This window comes from Pteropus alecto, unplaced genomic scaffold (genome assembly GCF_000325575.1).
Source record: "Pteropus alecto unplaced genomic scaffold, ASM32557v1 scaffold3, whole genome shotgun sequence".
NCBI lineage: Eukaryota > Metazoa > Chordata > Mammalia > Chiroptera > Pteropodidae > Pteropus > Pteropus alecto.
The window spans coordinates 15,812,366-15,837,584 of NW_006442484.1; the positions used below are offsets into that span (position 1 = coordinate 15,812,366).

Consider the following 25,219-nt stretch of genomic DNA (forward strand, 5'->3'; position numbering starts at 1 on the left):
GAAGGGCTTTGCATATATCAATTGATTTTGCTTTTACAATAACCTAGCAGATAAGAGTGCTATGAGAAAGGTGTTATTATCACAGTCCCCTATGAAATACAAGTCATTGAATATATGAGGGCACTGAAGCACAGCAAAGTTATGTATTAACAAATAAATGTCAGATGTAGGATCTGAACCCAGGCAGTCTGACTCGAGTCCATTATACTACACTGCTTCTCAGTTAATGTCTAGGTTAGAAACCTGACCTGTTTCCCAATTACTGCCTGCCATCTCCACATGGATTTATCATAGGTATCATCAGTAGTAGGGGTAGGGTGCATAGTACAAAAACATGAGATACAGTTTATACTTTCAACAGACTAAAACATCTTTACCTTTACTTCCTATTAATCCCTTCATCTGGAATTTTTTGAGACCTACTATGGACCAGACACTGTGCCCGATATTTAATGCAGTATAAAAATGACAAAGTCCCATCTTCATAGATCATGCATTAACTGCTAGGTTATTACATAAATATTGTTTCAGCCAAGAGCTAATTTCCATTGCATCACGCATATTGTCAGCATATTATAATACCAAGTGCTGGTAAAGATGCAGAGCTATTAGAACTCCCATACATTGTTGATGGGAATGCAAAACGATATGGTAACCACTTGGAAAAGTTTGACAGTTTCTTTTTTTATGGTGGAAAATGTTTGTTTGTTTAATTGAAGTGTAGTCGGCTTCAATATCATTTTAGTTTCAGGTGTACAACATAGTAATTCAACACTTACATACTTTACCAAGCGATCATCACAAGTCCGGTAATTTTAAGTTATTACAATATTATTATTGGCTATATTCTGTATGTTGTACAGTACATCCCATTGACTTGTTTATTTTATTACTTGAAGTTTGTACCTCTTAATTCATCTTCTCTGTCGCCCCTGCCCCTGCCCGCCTCCCTACTGGCAACCATTGGTTTATTCTCTCTGTCTGAGTCTGTTTCTGTTTTCTTTGTTTGTTTCGTTTTTTTTTTTTTCTTTAGATTCTACGTATAAGTAAAATCATATGGTATTTGTCTTTTTCTCACTTATTTCACTTAGAATGATACCTTCTAGGTACATCTATGTTGTTGCAAATGGCAACATTTCATTATTTTCTATGGTCAAGCAATACTCCATTGTGTGTGTGTGTGTGTGTGTGTGTGTGTGTGTGTACCACAACTTCTTTATCCATTCACCTATTGATGGATAACTAGGTTGCTTCCATAGCTTACCAATGTAAATAATGCCACAGTAAACATGGGGTGAGGGTGTATCTTTTCAAATTAGTATATTTGATTTCTTCAGATAGATTCTCAGAACTAGAATTCCTGAATTGTAGGGTAGTTCCATTTTTAATTTTTTGCACAACTTCTATAGTGTCTATACCAATTTGCATTCCCACCAACAGTGTACAAGTGCTCCCTTTTCTCCACATCATCGCCAACTCTTGTTATTTGTTATATTTTTGATAAAGTCATTCTTACCAGTATGAGAGCTGTTTCTTATAAAATCTACACTTACATATGAGCCAGCAATTAGCCTAATTATTTATCCAAAATAAATGAAAACTTACATTGACACAAAAACCTGTATATCAGTTTCATTTGTAATTACCAAACTGTGGAAATAGCTCAGTGTCCTTCAGCAGGGGAATAGATAAACAAAATATGCTCCATACATAAAATGGAATACTACTCAGCAACAAAAAAGAATGAATTTTTGACGCTTGCAGCATCATGGATGCACCTCAGATGCACTTGCTACAAAGACTACATGCTAAATAATTCCATTTTTATGACATTCTGAGAGCAAAAAAAACCAAACGAACAAACAAACAAAAACAACCAAAACTGTAGGGACAGAGAACAGATCAGTGGTTTCTGGGCATTTGGCTTGGGGAAAGGATTGACTCCAAAGAGGCATGTCAAAGAAATTTTTATGGTGATAGAACTGTTCTGCATCATGATTTTGGTAGTGAATACAAGACTGCATTTATCAAAACCCATAGAATATACAACACAGAAAGCGAATTTTATTGTATATAAATTTAAAATTTTGATAAATAATGAAAATAAAAAATGATAAATAATGAAAAAACCAATTGGCAATGTTTTCCCTGTAAGAACTTTAATGAAGTTCACATCCCTTGACTTTGCTTTTCCATTTCTAGAAATGTTATCTTAGGAAAGCAATCAACAATATGGTTAAGAATGTTCTTTGCAGTATTATTTATCAGAAAAACTGAAAACACCTTAATTATACAACTATAGTGAGATAAATAAATTGTAATATATTTCCCATTTACAGATATTAAAATACATTTCTGAAGGTTAACTACAGAGAGAAATGGTCATTCTGTACTGATGTATTATCAATTTACTGTATTGACTTACTCAGTTTAACTTTAAAATATTGATTTTCAAATATTTTAAAACTTCTGGACAACTTGAAATACTTTTTAAACATGTGCTACATATTCAAGGTAATCCAAACCCTTTTCTGAATAGCCAGATAGCTATATATATTTCTGCCTTTATTATTATTTCAGTTCCTCCTTTATTATTATTTCAGTTCCTCCTTTATTTTTCTAGCTAAGACAGACTTGGGATAGGAATAGAGCTAGTTATCTTTGACCCAAATCATTTCTCTATTTGGAATGTCCTTTATTCTCATTTTTACCAGTAATAAGATACCACATTATATACACATGGTACTTTGCAATTTCCAAAGGATTAATTTACATTAGCCTGTTTGATCCATCACCAGACCCGATAATATAATCAGGGATGTTAGTATTTCCCCTCTCCCAACTTATACAGTCATCTGAAGCCTAAAGAAGCATAACAATCTCCCAGGGTCACATTTGGGTAGGTGTGAAAGGCAGAACTCCAATCCAGAAGTTACAACTCCTCATCAAATATTCCATCCGTTATTATAATGCACTGTTTATTTACTCCAAGTCTTTGCCTTTTGAAGAAGCATGTCCTGCATTACAAAGGTCATTTATTTCTATTACTGTCATTCTGGATTCATCTTTTAAAATTGTATAGAGTCTCTCTATAAAAATCTCAGGATGAGCAGGTTTTTCACACCATATGGCTGTCTTCAGATCATGTTTTGAGGTTATCAATGTGTTCTTATTTCAGTGTACATGTCTGCACCTACATGTCTGGACCCCCAGCCTCTTGTTGATTTCTGAGCTTTCAACTGTGTCCAAAAGACTTAGGATTATTATACCTCAAATGCAAACAGAGCAAGTCAGTACTCAAAAACGGAATCTTGAAGCTTATTTTAGAGATAATAGTTCTAAAAAACAGTCTTTTATATACAAGAGTCAGGTATATGTGAGAAAGATGGGACAATAAAGGACTCTGAATGTGGTTTTAGCATGATCCAGGATCCTACACTGGCATGTTTCCTGGGACAAAAAGGCAGCATCGAAGGAGGATGTGGAGAAAAGTTACGTGAATTAGGGTCCCTGCCTCCCTCTCATTGTGCAGGTGAAGTATTAGGTTGAGGAAAGTAAAACTATGGACATTTCAGATAGGTTAAAAGGGAAGTAAAGCAGAAGGCCTAATGCCTCATTCCCCTGTTTGAGACTTAGGGACGGGACTCTGCGCCCAAGTTTCCCTGCACCCCAACATAAAGGGAGAGGGCTATGATAGACAATGATGTACTGTGTTCAGGCACAGAGCGAGTGGGCCTGAGCTAGCTGCCACCTGTACTCACTCAACCTGATCTCCTCAGGCCTATTTGTGACAAGAGGGTGATCCCAAAATCCTTATATGCCCTGCTGTGAGATGTGGAAGTGCTGTTTGCCCCAGGAAACAGAGACTAGCTTGGAGTCAGGTCTAAATATTATAATATTGTTCTGGGTACAGTCTACATGATTAAGTATTAGCTACCGTCATGTTATTGTGTGCCGAGGAACTTGAGATAGCTACTCAGTTACATGGACTTCTGAACCAACAGCTCACATGCCATGTAGATGCGACTTCAGCTAATTCCTGGCCTTTGTAAACATGTTTACCTTGGAAATACTGTTTTCTCATTTTTGTTTATCATTTCCTACCTAAAGTATTTTCTTTTTAGTATTTTTTTCCTTTATGTTCATTTTAGCCTTTGCTCTTACATTCTCCCCTTTTTTCTTTTAAAAGCAATTAGAGTTTTATTGTTTTTTACTTTGTGAGAATCCTTACGTCATTATCATATTTTTTGCTTGTGTTTATATCAATATCTAATCATATATTGTACTGCTGTTCCTGAATATCCTTACTTTCCTCTTCCTATGTGTTTTTGTGTTCTAGCTTATTCTTCCATTTCTCCTTTCTGAGCTTTTTTCCATCTTATCTTTTTTATTTTTGAAAAGTACTGCTCTATTCTGCCTTATCCTGTGATGCAATTCCCAGATAATCAAAGTGCCCACTCCTTTCGACTTATTCGTTCTCATACTAAATTTACTGAGGAGCTGACAATAAATTGTGTAAAATCCTTTCTTTATGATTTGGCATCAGCTAAAAGTAATGTAATGGGAATGATATATGTGAGAGATGAACCAAGAAGCAATACAGCATAATGAAAAAGAATAGAGCTTGTAATGTCTAACAGATATGTTTTCTATGTTTTCCAGTTTCAGCTCAGGCATTACTAGTTATATAACTTCGAACAAGTTTTTTAACCTCTCTGGGCCTCAGTTGTAACAATAGTGCCTAACTTATGATGGTGATATGGATATTCAGTAAACCACAACATATAATGTGGTTTGCACAGAGTATATATAGCCCACTTGTATGCTTACCAAAATATCACATTTGATGTGATTTTATGGAAATTGCTATTTGTTGTTATGAATACAATAATACTTAACATCAGGTTTCTTTGTCTTTTCATATGTGTTAAACTAAATAGACAGATAAGTTTCAGATTGTGAATTTAGCAAGCAGAAATATTCATTGCAATGCTGGCATTGCATTGTTGCACATAGCTTTTGTTTCACCCTTAGCTTTATTTTATATTTTATTGGTTTGAAATATAAATATTTTCTTAGCTGATTAGGGTCTCAGTCCAGAAGTGGCCACAGGCTACTTGGAAATTACATTTAAATTTTTAAAATGAAATTAAGTACATATGAATTCCAGTAAATTTGCTATATACTGTCTCTGACATCTCACTCAGCTGTTGGCAAGCATTTAGTCAACATTTATTGACATTCCTTTCTGTGATTGAAATAGGACATAAAGTTTTATGACATGTGAAGTGTTTTCAATAACTATTTCATTGTTTTCCATAGATAGCATTATAGTATACAAAAGAAAATATCAATAAGGTACAGAGAGTACATTATTTTTGGAAGAATATAGTAGTTTAAAGTTTGTATAATAAATTCTGATCTACGTTTCAAATCATACTATAGATTTATGAATTTCTTGGTTTCTCTTTTTATCTTTTGTCTATACTTTTCTTTTTGTGGTCACTTATAGTTTAGGTCAGAAAACAAAGAATTATAGTTGTTTATCCTATTGTTATAAAAGACAGATAGTAGTTTGTAATATTAAATTCTAGTTCCCTAGCAATCACCAAACCACAATGCTATATGATGTAGTATATAACTTATGTACAGTTTTAACATTAACTTGATATAGAAAGCCTGAACTATGATAGCTATCTGTGTTAGTGTTAACATTTACGTGATTGCTTGAGCAATAGCATAGAAAGTTTGCAGTGAGCTGTTTATATTTTAAGTAGTATATACATTTGAACTGAAAAAAGAAATATTTTGAAGAATTTTGAGTATGTTCATATGTTCAAGAATCTTTCTCTCATCTAAGTACTTCCGCTTTTAGTCAGAAATGGTCGGGCACAAGGACAGTAGTGTGAATTATGGCCAAGACCTAATCATCTGGCCATCTATGCCACGGCTCCCAGAATCACAAACAAACAAAAATGAGTGATGGACATAACCCTAGCATTCTACTTCTAAGTCCATACTGAAAAGAATTGAAAACAAGTACTCAAACATGTACATATATAAGTGTGTTCATAGCAACACTATTCACAATATTCAAAAGATGTCCATCAACAGATAATTGGATAAAAAATGTGGCATATACATACATTAGAATATTATTTCATCATAAAATGGAATAAAGTAGTGATATATGCTATAACATAGATGAGTCTCTAAAATATTATGCTAAGTGAAAGGAGCCAGATGCAAAAGATCAAAAATTGTATGATTCCATTGACATTACATATTCAGAATAATTTAATCTGTAGAGAAAGAACATAAATTGGTGGCTGCCAAGGACCGAGGAGAAGGGGCAATAGGGAGAGACCGATTAATGGGTAAAGGGTTTTACTTTGGAACGATGAACGTATTTTGAAACTATATAGAGGTGGTGATTGCACAAGGTTGTGATTTATTAAATGCCACTGAAGTATTTACTCTAAAATGGTTTATTTTGTGTAATGCAAATTTCACCATATTAAATTATTTTAAAAAAATACTGAGTGACGAGGTTGAAGCAGCACCATATTCTATATTCTCAAAATCACAACTAGTGTAAATAAGTCTACTCCATAAAGAGAGAAATAGAGTTTGTCTTTATTTATCCCAGAGAGGCCGATGAGGGCTGGGAACAATTTTATAGAGTTTTCTTGAAAGATGAATACAATTTCCTTCTTAGATATATTCTTTTTTATTATTTTATTAGATTATCAGAACTTGTGAAAATGATTTTTAATGGCTAAGTTTCTGTGCCATGTGCTGCTTTATTTTCCATGTTTGCCTCATTGCCTCATATTTCAGTTCATCTCATTGATCTAGTTAAGAAAATGAAAAAAGGCGAAAATAAATGTTTCTCTTTTGAGATGGGTTCTCTCTGTGAAATGGGAAGATAATTACACCAATGTAGATGGGCAGATGAGCTTATTTAAGCAAAAGTGCTTTATTTTTGGCTCTTAAATCATTTAGATTAGCCAACCATATAAATAAAATAATATGGATAATTATAAATAGTTTTTGTACTTTATGTGAAATAGCCTGTGAAGCTATTAGTTATTCGTACACATATACAAAGGGTAAGGCAAGTGCTTTCCATGGCTATTACGTAAATATCTAGATTTTTCATATGAATAGGGCATTGGTTCTGTGGTGTGTATCTTTGCAAATAACATTTTTTAAAGTTCCTATATATTGAGAATTTTCCACACGTTAGACACCTTGCTATGTATGTTACATAAATGGTTTCTAATCCTTATAATATCTCTAAAAGGTAAATATTATTTCATTACCACAGATTGAGATAACTGAGTTTCAAAGGTATTAAATGATAACTCAAGAGGATAAGTGGTGCTAGCATTCACCTATGTATACTTAACTGGGACACCTTGTGACTAGGAGCGCATTGTGCTTTTCAATTTTTTTTTTTGGTAAGATATCCTACAAAACAACTCATATACAAATTGCAGAGCCTGCTTATGACTATTAGTTTGTCTCCCCTAAAGAAAGGCTCATTTCTTTGCTCATGTTTCTGAAATCTGTATAGACAAGCTATCAACATGTTGGTGGCGTATTGACATTTAACTGCACTGAGGAAATGTGTGTATAAGTTTATATGAAAGCTTAGGCTTTAAAAAGAATTCAAATACCCACAGTAAAGACTAAGGATGCTGAATGATGACTAGGGAGAGTGTTGGATTGGGTTATGGGAAACCTAAGCAACTGAGAATTTAAGGAAGGCAGAAATATAACAAAACTTTTGTGTTAGTCTAAGTCATTCAGAATTTGACTCTTCCAACATGGACATTCTTCTCATGCAGCTTCCATATTAACTGTCCTCCTAATACCTTGTGTTTTCCTACCATTATCCCTTTGTTGACATTTCGGTGCCTGAAATACCCTCCCTCATTGCCAACATTTCTCAGCCTTTCTCTTTCTCCTCATTGAAAGCCTTCTGCTGCCATGCTAGCCCTCCAGAGACCCTTCTCATCCCTGCTGTCATATTTTCTGTTTGAAACACACATTTGCAGCTTGTCATTTACTTTTGAAGTTGATTTCATTCTAATGTGTTCATAGCTCATTTCTGTAATTAATTATGAGTTCTAGTGTGGTAAATAATAGTATTTTCACCTATTTATATGCCATCATATGCTTTGGACATGGTACATGCTCATCAAATAGTTGAGAGTTTTATAACTATCGAAGGCAGGGTTTTCTCAAAACATACTTATACAAATACCACTTCTGAGAGAGATGCTCCTCGAAAAAGGATGGTCATTGGTCAAATAAAATTGAAAAACAGCATTTTTTCTATTTCCACTCTCAGAAATTTACAGTATACATTGGCATTTTTAAAACTGAGGAATTCTTTAATAATAAGACCAGTTTTACTATTTTAATCCAGGACTTCTCAATTCTCCCCCTCAACTTTTTAATCTTTTTTTCTCAAAATGTTCTTTGAAAGATGCTGCTTTAAAGTGTTTTGTATTAAAATTATGCTAATCATATTCACAAATGTAGAAATCGAATTTTGATTAGTTGTAGGTTAGGCATTTTGTTTGGCCTACTTGCTTCTGTATTTAGAAAAGAACTATCCCTTAGCCGTATTGGGGTATGTGTGTGTGTGTGTGTGTGTGTGTGTATGTATGTGTATGTGTGCATGCATGTGCATGCTCACGTGTGTGTGTGTACACTGTACAGTGTGGACTCAAGCTGAAAATTGAGACTAAAAAGAGAATGATTGGAACTGTTCTTTCAGCTTGATTATCTGCTAGAATCTCTATTACTTCTCATAATATGCTTGAAAAGTTTTATTTGTACCTCAAGGGCAATGAGCCTGGCCTCATTTACAAATATGAATGCAGATATTAGCAGTGTACTATCTTCTCCTCCAGGCAGTCCTACTCACTGTCAGCTTGTTTTATTTACTTCCTTGGAAAAAGAATATCTATCTCCTTGGAATTAGACACAGCATGGTTAATGGGAAAAGCAGAAGTTTTAGAGTCAGAAAGTTTTAAATTGATTTCCAACTCAAACCTGTGTAACCTAGACCAAGTTTTCTTTCCAGAGCTACTGCCTCCTCATCTGTAAAATGAGATGGGTCACACCTACCTCTAAGAGTTACTTACGAAGACAATGCCTGGCACATAGGAGATGTTTCATAAATATTAATCCCTTTTGCACTTATTTTTTGTGTCATATTATGACAAGAGCATTCCACAGACATAGTCACACAGACAAAACTGCCTCTCTTCTATAGTTGCCATTCTACATTTTATATTGTTATCTCAAAATGGTATCACTATTCTTTGTTTCTTCTTTTTTTATGAGATGACTATGAATGGGGGAAATAAGAAGAGTTGAATTGTTATCTACAAAGAAGAATATTTGAATTCTAAGAATAGCAAAGAAATAACCTAAATAACCTAGTGACACACACACACACACACACACACACACACACACACATGTTGGTTTAAGTAATTCATCAGATCATTCAAAGAGCTACTAGTGAATGTATTAGGGAGAATTTTGGACTGGCTTTCAACTTTTCCTCAACACATTATATAATTTTAGCCATAGATCTATTTCCATGGTGGCTTTGGATTATTTGCCACTATGCACAAACAAAATAAAAGAATAATTATGTGATAATCTTACATAAGGTTATATGCTTGGAGATGAAAGTGCTTACCAGAAAATTAGATTAATAAGACTCATCTTTATAGGGTAGAATAGAATGCTCAGCATAAATTGCAAAAAAAATAAAACCATATACTTATTACATATGGTTGTCGGTAACACATCAATCATGTCTGTCTCTAGCCATCCATGGCTAAATTATTCCTGGAAGAAGCCCATTTTGTCCCTGTGAAGGCTGACAAGTGTCAGTCTTGCTATGGCATCTACCTTTCCAAATGGCAAATAATCTCCTGGCAGTTTTTCTTGATATAAATATTATGAATGGCTGAAGAAACTATCATTTTTTGCACTTTATTGGTTTAGACACAGAGTGAAGCCTTCTAAGGTAAACTGAAATAATAGAGGAAACAATGAACCTAAATGTTTTTTGAACTGGCCTTGATGTACATTAACCTACTTCTGTCTTGATCTGGTTGATTGCAGGAGAAGATGTATCAGGGAGCCTCTGCCCAGCATCTCCTCCTCCTGAACGGATGGCTTGTGAAATTCCCTGCAGAATGGATTGTGTGGTGAGTGAGTGGACAGAGTGGTCATCCTGCTCCCAGTCTTGTTCAAATAAAAACTCAGATGGGAAACAGACCAGGTCAAGGACTATCCTGGCATTGGCTGGAGAAGGTGAGTAATAGCAAAAGTTTCAATGGAGTCAATTGCCCAATTATTGTTTTCCGATAGGTAATTGTGAAGGTCATATTGTGGAAGTAGCCACATATAGGTGATGTCTATATTCCCTGAATCCAAATGAAGAGCTTCCTTTCCATGCCTATCTTTTCTATTTAATCCTCTACCTCTGCTGGGTTCCCAAATTTATATGAATTGTTTTAGCCCATGCTATGTAATGATATGACAATCAGATGGATGTTATTTTTTATTATACTTTTTAAGGGAAGAAAACAAAATTTGGTTGATACACATCCAGCTTTAGATAGCTTATGCAGTTGGGAACATAATTCGAATATGTATGGTAAAAAGAGCTTCAAATTAGGAATCAAGAAACATGGCTTCTTAACTGAGAGCTGCTGCTAACATTGGCAAGCTACCTGATCTATGTGCCCTGATTTTCTGTTCTGTCATGCTGGCATGTTGTGAGAGGGAAGAGGATGAAGTCTGTAAAAATAGCTTTAAAGAAGCTAAAATATGCTATGAGAATGTAAATAGATGGCATCGGAAAAAATTAGAGGAGCAGCTGTTCCTATCGTTTATAGCAGTGGTCTCTGTCCCTAGACAACATGCATCATTTCTCTCATGCCCTCTCTTGGTTTCTTCAGTCTAAAGCTCAGTTGGAACAGCAGGCAGTATGGCCACAGGCTGTTAGGAACTCCTTTTTAAACAAGATTCTGTTCCATGATCCTGAGAAATGGGTCAGGTTCAAAACGAATGAAAATTTTCATATTTTTAAAGTACAGTTGCTCCCCCCTCTTGTCTTTTATATTTCTGGAAAGAGAACAAAAAGTCAGTGGTATTTAAAGGGGAAGAAGTAACAAGAATAACAAAACCAAAGTCACAAAGCTTCTTGAGCATTTGGACCACCGAATAAAAAATTATAGTATAAAAGAACAGGGGAGAAAAATCAATACTTTCGATAAATACCAGTTTTTACATGGATATAAAAATGTGAAAGAAAAGACAGTAATGAAATTTGACTGTCTGACTCGCCCAAGAGTGTAAGGATGCACATCTGTCTGGTCTCCCAGCCAGCGGATAACACATTGTCAGATGTAATTTCAGAGTTTAAGGATGGGCTTTCTCTTGCCAAACTTGAAGAGAGACTTTTGGATTTACTAAATTGCAGTAAAATGCACTGCTTGATGGAGGATGGGTGTCTTAAAATGGTTCTTTGATAAAAATAATACTCAGGAAAGAGAGAGAGTGTGCGTGTGTGTATATGTGTGTGTGTGTGTGTGGTATATTCAATTTAATATCACTTTGAGGTTGTGGGCTTTTTAATCTAACCAACTAATTTATGTACATATAGTAATATTAAAATAAAAGCAAATTTCTTGTGAATTTATCTCAGAAATACATCACCCAGAGGTGGGCAGTAAAATCAATTATTTTTAAATCTAATTGACATTTACTGCTCCCTGTTATTTAGAGAATGGGGCAACATATTGTCCTCAGATGGTTATTTGGGACAAAAGAACAATAGCCTTAGAGTGAAGATGGCAGTGGCTCAGGCCTTTGGAAAGGCCATTTTTCTAGACCACTAAAACAGCTAAAACAACAAAAATAACAGCAATTACAACAACAGCAACATCTTAATAAAAATAGCAACAGCTATGTATTCTTTTTATTTTGATTTTTTCAGGTGGAAAACCATGCCCTCCTAGTCAGACCCTCCAAGAATATCGCTCATGCAATGACCATTCCTGTGTGCAACTCTACTGGGAGACATCACCTTGGGGCCCCTGTTCTGAAGACACATTGGTAACTGCCCTTAATACAACCATTGGCTGGAATGGAGAAGCTACTTGTGGTGTGGGCATTCAGAAACGGAAGGTCGTTTGTGTCAAGAGTCACGTAGGACAAGTCATGACCAAAAGGTATCATCAATAATTTATTGAAAGTGCATAGGATTATTGCATAGTTGGGTATTTTTCAAACCCTGTATATGTCTCAGCCTGTGCTAGAGTAAGATATTTTTGTTTCATTTTGACTCTTAAAAATTAAAAAAAATTATGTCTCTAACAAAGGTAGTCACTTTACTCAATTATAATATGTGCCTTAGTTAATGGATAACAGTAAATAAGGCCCACAAATATGGAATCCACTTGAGTAATCAAATTTTCTAGAGCCAATCTCAGTATTTTCGACTCTTTTTCAATCACATAAAGACTAAGTCCACACGAAGGTATATTATGTACTTTAAAAATACAGAGTTGCGTTATACTCTTATGTCCCATTAATCTTTTCTGCAGCCATTTTGAATAGACTAATTCATGCTCTCCAGTACGTTTATAATCTCATGCATGCTATATGCTACACATAGAGATGCAAATTAGAAAAAAATAATAGGAGGAAAATTTGGACATATGGACTGGGATATAGATATCAAAAAGTGTCAGAAATAATTGCAAGTGATAGAGGAAAAAGTAGTTGACTGGAGAACTCAGCTGTGAGTTTCATCTCAAATGAGGAGACATAACTCTTCTTCAAGTCCATGTGGAAAGACTTAGAAGAAAATGGAAAGAGCCTATGCAGTGTACAGAGCCTGGGTAATTTCCCTATCCATAGAGATTTTCAAGTGGCCATGTTTGAACTAGTCCCCTTTGTGTGATGAAAGACCCCACCCAGCCACAGGGGTGGTGGGTAACCAGAATGGGCTGGCGCAAACTAGGCAACTTAGAGCTGCTCCCCAAGAATTTCCAAGACTGGGAAATGAAACTCTCTTTTTTTTCTATTCCTGATGCTCCAAGTGCATAAATTGAGAGTTGTCATAGCCCTGGTTAGGCCCAGTGGAAAAATCAGGAGAGAGTGAAGCTGATGGTCAGAAAGAAGCAGAAACTGAATCAGAACAAATCCTGGCAGCATCAAACCTTGATCTAATCCCCCCCATTTATATCCCTGCTTTCTTGGCAACCTAGGCAGATACATTTGTTCTTCTGCCTAATTTAATCCAGTTTGTTTTGCTGCCATGGACAACTCAAACACCTGATTAATTTCATCTTGAGGCACCATGATGAAGGGCTCTGGGCCTTATCCACACTGCCATGGAAACCACTATTAACTACGAGTAAGGAAAGTCACAGAAGCTCAGTTAAGGAAATGAACTGCTGATGGTAAAAATAGTGCAGACTGGCCCATTACTGCTGGTGTTCGAGCATCCACTGAGCCGACGGTTCTGCACATGCAAGCGAAGATAACTATTACTGGAAGTGAAGCACAATCAGGAAGACCTGATCTTTCTCTCCCGCTAAATGGGGCTTTTACAGGACTGAGGTTAGTTATTCTTCCCTGCTGCAACCCCAGACTTTAGCACAGTATCTGACATGTAGTTAGTGTTCCATAAACATTTTAGAATTCATGAATTAACTAGACCTAAGTGTAGGAAAATAACAGGGTTTCCCAAGGATTGGATTTGAATTGCAGAAGATGGCAAGTAGCTGTTGTTTATCCCTTGCTTAAAATATGTTTATATATCTATATATCTACAATGATAAATTTTGTCAAAAGGGTCTGCAATGAAGAATAATGACTAGATCATACATATGACCTTCTGCTCTTGCTAACCCATAAATGTTATTTCTGCTTTAGTAACTACCCTAATTGCTTGTGATGTTTTTCAGAACAGCAGCTTATGTCAGTTGTATGTTTTAATTTGCCTGGTATCTATAATATCATGTGGACTAATTGAGTCAAGTCAATGAGAGATATAGCCAAACATGGGCAATAAAGTTTGCATATTGCCTGGTTCAGGTAACAATCTAATTTATGGGGTTATGGTAACATTTTGAAAGACTTACAAAGATATTATGCAGACAAGAGAACTCCTTTTATCTTGAGAAGGATTATAGCCTTGATATTGTTCATTTTTATGATGTAAATTTTCAACTGCTTAAAAATATGCATGAAATATTAGCTTGAATACTTTCATTTGTATAGGAGTAAATCTTACATGAAATGTAGCAAACGGTTATTCTTTATAGTGATAAGAAACTTTAGCATAGTTGAAGTTGGATCTTCTCTCTTTGAGAAAACTTCTCAGCTCTGAATCACAACAGGAAAAATCCATTTGATGTGAATGCAGTTTGTTTATTTCTTAGCAAAGGGGCATTAGAATCGTGACTGACACCTAGCAAAAAAATTATCATCACATTTTAAAGGTGATTGGGACATGAAAAGTTGGATTATATGTTCAAATAGTTCTCTATTTCCTCTTATAACCTCATAATTACTTTGAATGACAGTTTTTTATTAAAGTCTCTGAGCATGTCACCTTACTCAGCTGTTAGTTAACCCAATGATATTTTGTGCCCCCACCCAAAATCACAGGACCAAAAGTTTATAGTTTAAAACATAATTTACAAGTGAATATACATTTCTTTGAAAACTTACGCAGGTGAGACTAAAATATTATTACAATGAATAACCTTCAGTTTTGCTCAGTGTACCAGCACAGAAAAATGAATTGCACAGATGTGTTTCCTAAGACACTCACACACATGCACATAAGCATGCACACACACACACATGAAGATATTGCTAATTACTTTTGCATTGTTAATGAGCCTAGAGACTTAACCTAGTTTTTCTTCTCAGTATACGTCTCCTAACAATCCTGCTAAACATGAAGAGCCTGCATTGACTTTAGTGAAGTTAATTAAAATTCTTGAGGTTAATAAGATTAATTGGCCTAAGAAAATAATACCTACTGTCCAGTGAAGCACATAGTGAGATAGCGAGATTATCAGCAAGAGAGTCTCCTTTCCTCTGCCCCTTCAAAAAATATATATATATTTTTTTTTCACATGAAACCCATTGCAGTGGGAAAAGATCCTCTGCCATTTGTGGAATCCTTGAGGTGGGGGTGAGCAATAGAAAAAGGAAAGAATAAGAAAATACCTAAAGAAAGAGTGGCCTTCAGGGTAGAAAGAAAGAAGCATGTCTCCATGGAATGGGTTGGCTAACATAATGTATTTTATCTCTAAACTCACTGCACTGGCACACACAGAATTTCCTGCAAGTTCTTGCTTCCCTGGGATGGTGTTTTGGTTTCCATGCAATTGTGTATTTGAGAATGTTACTATTTTATGAGTAATAGAACTGATCATATCAGAAAATGAGAACTAGCTGGGGCACAACTGAAACAGAAGTGAGAACTTGCTGGGATATTTTTGGGATTTTGTTTGGTTTTGTTTCTCGAGTCAATACTTTTTTCAGCTACAATGTGGAAAAAATAATAATAAAGATTAAAAACACAACTCAAAGCCTTCCAAAGGTTCTGATAAAGCATTTTCTACCTTTAATGTAAAAATACCTGGCATTTTGTGAGATATAGGAATACAGACCTCTCATTAAACATTTAATGTTTAAAAAGTTGTCAGGTTTGTCCCTTTATCTGAGTGAGATGGTACATCAGTTCCTGGGTTGGAGGATTGCTCAAGAAGGTGGGGCACTGTATGTCTGTATGCCCATTATTGAGGCAAACTGAAAAATGGAAAATCTTTGTAGCTCAATTTAATGCATTTCAGCATAGTGTAACCTATGTGACCATGAGACAGTCGTTATAGAATACTTCAGTGCAAATACAGTGGAAAATATACATGTTGAAATGAAGTGCCAACATCCTTTTCTCAAGAGCATTGTCAATCTAGGATCAGAGCTTACATGAAAGTAGGTAGTATAAATTATGACAAAAGGCTAGGGATCATATTTTGTTTACTAACTAAAACGAATCCATATGTTTTAAATGAATCCTGAGTTTTCAGGCTTCAATTTTATTTTGGAAATGGCTGGATAAATTTGCCTGGTATCCCCAAGGATTTATTTGTCTTCAGGCTCCAATAGCATAGAATACCACTCAGTCAATCACTTACTGTTACTAAATATTTACCACACACTAAGACATGATATTTTTAATATATCATGTAAGATGGAACTCCATTATCAAGGCACTCAAAGTTAGTGTGGATAATTTGCATGCAGATGTGTACACATTTGCATGTGCGCCACACACAACAAAACAGCAGCATGAAAGGTATAAAAAGCCTTTTTTGTTCAGTCAGTAGCAGTACAATAATAAGGAAAATAAAACCTTGTAGTTTTTAGATGTGGAGGGCACATAAGTTGCTAATGGTCAAAGAGAATATTTTTGCAGACTAAGAGGAAATTCATTAAAATTGGATATGTGATGATCCTTGAAGGGGTAGACAACATGTAAATAGAATATGAATCCCTGAAGAAAAGGCCAACCTTTTTGACAGAGGATATGAACAGAAAGATAGGTTCACTGACAAGAGAATAGCTGGCTCCTATCGACTAGAAATCACATTCCAGGAAAGCCCTCAGTTCATGGCCTCCATAAAAGCAATATAATCTGAGCTTGACTCTTGCCATCGAGGAGATGATACTGTTTCTCTCTTATGGACTTAGTGGAAGAACACAGAGAGAAAGGGGGGCATATTGTGATGAGTGGACATTATGCCTTGTGAGTATTTATTTTAAGTGATGTTAGTAAAGTGTAAGTAAAGTAGGCAATATCAGTTCCCTAAAAGGTTAACACCTATTCCTAATTGAAGTGAACAAAAGTCCCTGCAGTGTAAGCCACCCTCTCCAGAAAGTCTAAAGCCAGCCTCACAAGTATTTCTAAGCTCTTTTGTGAGTCAGTATGTACTGGGTGGGTGTGGGGCAACACTTGCCCCATCCAGCACACGAGAAGTTGGTTTTACTCAAGTTGCAGTTTCATTTCCAGTCATATGCCAGGAGTTAGAATAAATAGAAGTTCAATTTAATCTTAGTTGACTTTAGAATATGAATAAAGGAATTGGGAATGGTCCTAGTATTTTTGTTATCTCTATTAAAGTATGGCATAAGTTTTCCTTACTAGAGTAGCTTGTTTAAATGACATTATATCTTCATAAAGAAGCTCTAAGACACTCTTTTTTTTCTATTGTTATGTTCATTGAATTGAACTATTTGATAAACAGCTTTTTGTGTGTGTTAAATATGATTAACAATAAAGCCACTAATAAGTAATCGAGCAATTTTTTTCTGTGAGTATATGTATTTTCCATTTTAATTTATTTTTATCAAAGTATGATATGCTTAATAGTACAAGTAAAATAATACAGAGGGAGTGATGATGGAAAGCAACAGGTTCCCACCCATCTCCTACTCCACTTAATATCTCATTTCTCAAACACAATCACTTCTTGATAGTTACTGTAATTTTCTTCCCTTATGTCTTATTTTTTTTTTGACTGGACAAAGCCTTCACATAGTTCACAAATCATAACAATATACAAAGAGATATATAATATATACCAACAAGAAGCCTTGTACCCACACCTGCTCCTATTCCTCCCTTCCCTGGCAAACACATTAATTTCTTAGCTACCCACTGTGTCTTTATGTCAATACAATCCAGCCCAAGTATATATTCTTATCGCTCCTCTCTTTTTTGATGTTTAGCTCCTAATGCTACTTGATATATTTTTCATATATCATTTATATATCTCTTCATTTATCAATTTAAAATAAAATATCCATCTCTTATTCCTCTCATGAAAACAATGAACGTCAGCTCAGTTACACTAATTCCTCTCCCAACTCTTCACATTGCTGATTGGCTATATTAGTACTTTTGATTAATTGTCTTAGAACTTTTTTTCTTATTTTATTTATATGTAGATTGGCTCTCTGACCTCCTGCTTTGGTGGATGAGGACATTCAAGCCACTTTCTATCCTTCCCCTTCCATTTTCCATCATTTGGCTACTGCACCTTTACCTTATGACAGCAAGATTGATATGTACATTCTGTTCCGCAGCCAAATTCAGTCTCACATGTTTTGCCTTTATATTGTATCTAAAGTTTTAAAACTAAGAAAATATTTTAGTTTTTATAACTATATAAATTGATGAAGTCTCATGTCAGTCAGTTTCTTTTTCCTTCTTAGATGACCTATTTTTTTCTTCTCTTCCCCAACCATTATCATCTCTTACTTTTTCTTAATATTTGAAAAAGTGTTTGTATGTTCATCATTTTGTATACAATTGGTGTACTTTTCATCTGAAGCGTCACCCTCTCATCAGTTATTTGTTTTTTTAATCCATTATTTTCTTGTTAATTTTATGGCCTACATTATCTCTTCTTTCCTACTGGGAGGTCTAGTAATTGTTTGAATATGCTAAATTGGTGTTTCTTCTATCATAATCTTTCTCAAGAGCTCTGTCTCCATGTAACTTTGTGCACATTATTTATTATTTTAGCACTTCAGTTTCATCATCAGAAAATGAAGATTATAATGCCTTTCACTGTTGTCATTGGGAAGAAGTAAAAGAATGTAGGCAAAGCACTTAATTTAGCACTGACTATCTAATGCCAAAGCTCACACTATTAGACTTTATACATACTGCATCTCTGTGCTTTATAAGAAACTTATGGGAAACAAAATTTAAAAAGCAAATATATGTTACAGGGTGCTTTCCTCTTTTTATTCTTGGAATATTACTATTTTAGAAGATAATGAATATGTTTTTTAACTCTCTGTGCTCATAAAAATAAGTTTGCAAGCAAGAAAACAAAAACTTGTTTGCCACATTCTGAGACTTTAGTTCTTTCAAGTGATTATAAATCTATTGACTTTATTACTTTCCTCCCATGTATGAGCATTGAATGAATTATCAACAAAATAACAGAATCGAAGTGTTTCTGTGGTTAATGCTAGCTAGTTATACATATGTTATTCACAGTCTGTCTTATCTTGCTTACTCCAACTCATCAATCTACATGTTCTAAAGAGATGCCTGCCAATTATTTAAATACTCTAAAATTCTAATAATTATCAAAGATTTATAAGTGGTCTTCAATTATTTTTGTTTCTCAAAATATCCATATATTGCCTTTATTTTTCTCTTCCTTATGAAGGATGTCACTGGTTTGTTATATTACCCTTTTGGAATAAAACACTTTCCAAAAAATATATCATCTATGTTCATCCTAAAAGAATTAATGCTGAAGGGGAGATACTTTCTTGGCATTTATCTCTCATTAGTTTCAGGTATTATTCTTTTCCTAGTCTATCAAAAAAGTATTTTGGTGTCTAGATCCAGAGAGCTGAAATCTCCTGCTTTGCTTCTGTCTGTGAGCCCTTGGATAAGTAGCTTCACTTCCCTGGGTGATATTTTCTGTTTTGAAATCCTATGGCTCTATGTTAAAAAAAAAAAAATTACTAAAATTGATATGGTCTCTTTACATTGACAGATGTCCAGATTCTACTCGCCCTGAAATAGTACGCCCTTGTCTTCTCCCATGCAAAAAAGACTGTATTGTGACTGCTTTCAGCGAGTGGACGCCCTGCCCAAGCCTGTGCCAATCAGGTAGGTGGATGCTGTTTTCTTAGTGCTTTCTTTCCTAACCACCTGATTATTTTCCCCACTGCTAAATAAGAGAAAAATTGTGGGATGTAAACACTTTTTTTTTTTTATTTGCATGTCATCCTGGAGAAAAGGTTTATAAAATTTGTAAACGAAGTCTTGGATTTCCAAATCCATCAAAACCTGGCAGGGAAAACATTCAGTTATTATATGATACTATGTCACTGGTGTGCATTGCTGGAGTATTCATCTTCTATTAATCCCTTGGTGACATTTTGAACAACCATTTGTATGTGGTTCCTTATAAAACATCATCACCATCACAATTTCTTTGTTCTTTTGTGTTTAGAGCCTGACACCAAGTATCTTCATTAGAATATAGGGCCTTAAGCACTATGCTTACATCACCAATAAATATAAGCCTGCAGAAGAACAAAGGAAGATACTTTTAAAAGTATTGGCAATACACAGAAATTGGCAATATAGGATTTGTATTTCTTTACATTTAATGGTTATGTTTTATACACTTGGGTGTATTTAGAGGGCTTTGATTCAAGATACTTAATACCTAATCCTAATAAACACATAAGAGCTCTTTGGTAAAATGACCCTCTTCCTAAAAACATGCCTTTTCCCCCATGCTTATTGCGGTTTCCTGATGAGCTTAGTCCATGTGGAAATACAAGTCCTCCTAGCCCCCAAACTCAGTTTTAGCCTAAGACCAGCAGTTAATAACTTAGTGCCTCTCTCCTAGTCTCCCACCCTAACCTTGGTCCTGTGAGTCTTACTACTGCCACAGTAAGAAAAGGCACATTCAAGAAAAGGAAGGATGAAAAAAATGTTAGCCTTAGTGCCTAGAGTAGACTGGGTTTCATTCACACATCTCTGGTCTTCTCTTGACAGTCATGTCCTCTCAAGCAGGGCATGGCTCTCATTATTGCTACACTAGACTCCTGGCAGAAAGGAGGAGGACGTATGAACTTCCATGAAGAGAGAACCCATCACAGAGATTGAGAGCATTAACACCTTTCTTTGGAAAATCCCAGCCCTATGGAACTAGAATCTCTCAAATGCACATCGACTCATACATCTTCATGGGAGTGACATGATAATATGACCAACACTGACATAGATCTGACTGCCATTTCAAACCACTTCTCAGTGATTGGCAAAGGGCTATTGACAGCTGTTGAATCTTATCATCATCAGTGTCTTATATTGCAATGGTGGGACACCTGCATAAAGTTTTTATAACTGCTATTTCACCTTAACGATTCTTTGTCACAGCATTAATAGAGTAGTATCCAAAGAGCTTTGCTTTTGGAAAGCATCAGAAATAAATATATTGAATATGAAAGAACTTTGAAAATGTAGTAGAATATTTATCTGATCTTTCAAGGAGTTGAAATCTTCTAGAAACTCTCCAAAACTAACTTTTCTGAGTGAAGATCCAAAGTAAGAGAACTGGATGAACAGGGTTTGTTGAGAGTAGTCAGGGGAATGTCATTTTCAGACAGAGTGGGACAGAAAAGCTATGATCTCTATTCTGAACCATTTGTAAGGCAACATCTAGAAGGCTGACTTTTGGAATTTTAATAGTAACATTCCTGAAAAACATTCAGACTCTTAAAGATAAATATTAGAAAAAAATCACGAAGATAAAATAATCTACAATGATAGAATTTTATTGAGGTTTAGCTATTTCTTTTAGTTTCTTCCTTATGAGAGATTACCATAATTCCTTTGTTAAAGTGTTATAAGAAAGGACAAGACTGAATTAAAAAGAATACCCTGTTGACAGTCAGATATTAGTGGTGGAACCGTCACGGTCTCCTGACACTTAGGAGGCATATCAGCTTTGCTGAGCCAGTGCACCCTCGTGGCCAGAGATTACTTCAACTACTGTTATTAAGTGTATTTTACATTCATGAAAATTCTCTCCGTTGCCTGAGAGTCTTCTTCTAGCACTGACTAAGGATAGAGGCATCACAGGGCAAGTGAAATATTTTCTCTTCCAGTAATTTCAAATTTTACTCAAATTTCCTCATTCAATTAGGTATTTAAATGTTGACATTGAAATGAAAATAGTTCTAAGTCTCTGTGGTCTCTTTTTGCTTCCAATTTTTCAAGCCTAGATAATTCTTTTCACAGCCTGGCAGCCAAGGGACCTGGAGAAGCAAAGATTCAATTTTCAGATTTCTTCTAGCTTTCCACTTCAAGTCTACTAACCCTCGTGTTTAGTTTATACCTTGGGACCAGTATATTATTAAATAACCATGGGTTAATTAGCGGGGACTATGAGACGGAGGAGATTATTGAAGAAAATGGTAACTCCAAGCCTATGGTTCTCAAACTTTATGCCTCTGAATCGCCTGGAACCATTATTAAAATGAAGATTTTCAGCTTCATGGTAGAAATTCCGATTCAGTAAATATGGAATATTTCTTAAAAATTTGAGTTGTAAGAAGCTGCTGCTAAATGGTGATGCATTCTCCCCCTTATGATAAAAAAGGGCCATAGATATATGACCATACACTGCTTGAACTCTGGACATATGGTGTATTTTTCAGGTTCTTGAATGCATTATGTTCTTCCCAGCTCAAACGTTTTAGAGTATCGTGGCTGAGAATATAGACACTGGAGCAATATGGCCAGAGTTGAGTTCCAAGGGTTTCTGTGTGACAGTGGACACATCATTTAATCTCTCTGTGCCTCAGTTTCCTCATCAGTAAAACAGAGTTAATAATCACATCTACATATAAAGGAAGCACTTACAACAATGCTTTGTTTGGAGTAGGCACTGGGCAAGCATTTCTACAGTTGTTCCAAGCCTTTGCACCTGCCGTGTGAAGCTAGCACTGTGTTTAGCTGCGCCTCCTTCCTGAGCCCTCAATTTGTGCTTCTGCAGGGACTTGTTGTAGCAGCCTTTCCCCAGAAATGCTGCTCTAATCTCCCAAACTGCATAACCCCCTCCCCCGTCTACCTCATGAACTAGATCATCCCACAGCATCCAGCACATACCCTTTATGGCACTCCTATACATACCTTTCCTTGTTAACATTGCTCTTTCTGTATTGTAAATTCATGAATGTGGGACCACTTCTGTTGTTTTCGCTGCTGCAGCCTCTAAACCCAGCATAGTATGAACCATAATTGTCACTCAATAAATATTTTTTGAATGGACGGGTGTCCTGTAAAGAGAAAGAAAGGCGTACCTTTGAATTCAGGTAGTAGATTCTCTGTCTTGAGAGTGTCCCTCAAAAGATACTTAGGGAAATACTGTTCTAAAGCAGTACTTCTCAAACTTAAATGCTTATATAAGTCCCCTGGGGGTCTTATTAAAGTACAAGTTTGATTCTAAGTTAGTAGGTCTGGACAGGGCCTGAAACTGTATCTTTGAACAAGCTCCTAGGTGATACCTAAACGTTGGTTAGAAAGCTCTAGGTGGTGTTCGTTCGAAATGTTTGAGCAAAACAATGACATAATCAAAGTTGTAAAGTGATAATCATGAACTAGGGACAGACCAGCAGGTGGGGACACAGATGTGGGGGACAAGGCGGAGAGAAGTGGTTTAACCTAAACTGAGAGATCAGGAGAAGGATGGGCCTGAGCAGGTGGCAGCCTCAACTAATGAGGATGGAAGAAGAACTCTTCTTTTGCAGCTGTGGTTTCAGGTTGGGTCATCAATGTTGAGAAGAGTTTATGTCCATGGTCCCCAAATTTGGCTGCACAATGGAATACCTGGAGATCTCTAAAATATACCAAGACATGATTTAATAGGTTTTTGGAATGACCAGGGAAGCATGGGATTATGTGAATCCCAAACCAAATCTATTCCAAACCTCTCAGGAAGCCAAAGTGGTAGGGTGGTTGGTGCCTTAGCAATGGATGAGCTTTTATTTGAATCATGTTTTTTTTGGTCCTAGCTGGGTTCATGAGGTAAATCTTTATGATTTAAAAGTATTCTCAAACTATAAACACTCTCTAGCTAGTACCTAGCCACACTTCCTGTCTTCTTACCCTTCCTTATCTGAGTCTCTTCTTAAAGGATTAACTGTAGTCCCACATTCTTCTAAGCAAACCAAATATTTATCAGTCTGTGGTCCTGTGTGGTCTTTTTAGTTTTCAAGTCCCAGAATAAATTAGCCACATAATCAAGAACGATTGTTTTTTTTTGGTACATTTCTTGTTATTTTCTCCTATTCTTCTTTCAGCCTATAAAACAAATACCTGCCTGAAGTATCCAACATTGTTTGCTTAATAAATCAATGGATTGTTAATTGTAGAGGTTTTCAGCCCTTTGGAGTTTTTTCAATGAACAGATGTCCAAGATTCACCTCCCCTTGTTCACTTAGTCAGAATCTGTTCATGTTGAAGAGAAATGTGAAATATTAAAACTCTCTATAATCGACCTTTATAAATGGAGTAGGGATGAGAAACACTCATTTAGTGTTTTATACTTTTCAAGATGTCTCCACATACATTTTAATCTGCTGTAGGAGCTCATTGATATTGTTTGCCTGGGTAGTACTGGAAATTAAGTATCTTGGCCACTGCTCTCATAAGCATCACATCTAATGTTTTTTACTCTAAAGTCACATATCAGTGCTGATTTTCCAAGTTTTCTCTCATTCTATCTTTAAGGGTATTTCTATGTTTGTGTATTTTTAACATTTAATATTATACATTTCAGACATATACATAAATTGATAGAATGTTAATATGAAATAGTAGTAATTAATAGAATGCACTCTTGTGTAGCCATCATACAAGTAAAAATAATCATCAAGTCATGGCCACTCTGGTTTGTCTATACCAGCACTATCCCCCATTCCACTCCCAATGGATTATTTTGATGTAATTCCCAGATATATATACTACTTCCATGGAAAGAAAAAATATGTACGGTATAAAGTTACTATATTGGAAGATAAAATGTGGCATATTCAAAATGACTCTTTCTATAATCTGTTAGGAATGATGTAGTTAATGATTAATTATTTGTCTATAGTTATCTTTCATCACTAAGGGGCAAGCTGGAGAGCAGTGTCATGGTAACAGGCCCAAAGCAAACTGCTGCTGGGAATTGATGGGAAACCTCATTTGGTGGTGTCTTTTGCTCCTCTGTCTAACATTCTGACATTATGCCTTGAATTTCCAGTGTCAAAGATACCTTTTTTTAAATTTTTTTTTAAATTTTTTTTTTTATGCTTGGGTGTAGTGGTTGAGCATGGACTCTCAAATTAGACTTCCTTGACTCAGATCTCATTTTTGTCATACAAATCACTTTAGACTCACATTAAACTTCCTATGTTTCAATTTCTTCTTTTCTAATATGAGATAATATAGTAGCATCTACTTTACAGAATTGTTATAAGGATTAAATGAGAATGAAACTCATGAAGAATTCCAGAATATGAAAAATTATTATTATTATTATTATTATTATTA

General features: G+C 35.4%; 1 protein-coding gene across 1 annotated transcript in view; it reads left to right on the forward strand.

Moving 5' to 3' along the window:
* The window catches only part of THSD7B (thrombospondin type 1 domain containing 7B), a 745,753-nt gene that overhangs the window by 385,534 nt on the left and 335,000 nt on the right, over positions 1–25,219 (forward strand). Inside the window, exons 8-10 of the mRNA XM_015596500.1 lie at positions 10,159–10,350; positions 12,041–12,275; positions 19,656–19,771. Of these exons, the coding sequence (XP_015451986.1) occupies positions 10,159–10,350; positions 12,041–12,275; positions 19,656–19,771 (543 nt within the window). The remainder of the gene's footprint in view (positions 1–10,158; positions 10,351–12,040; positions 12,276–19,655; positions 19,772–25,219) is intronic.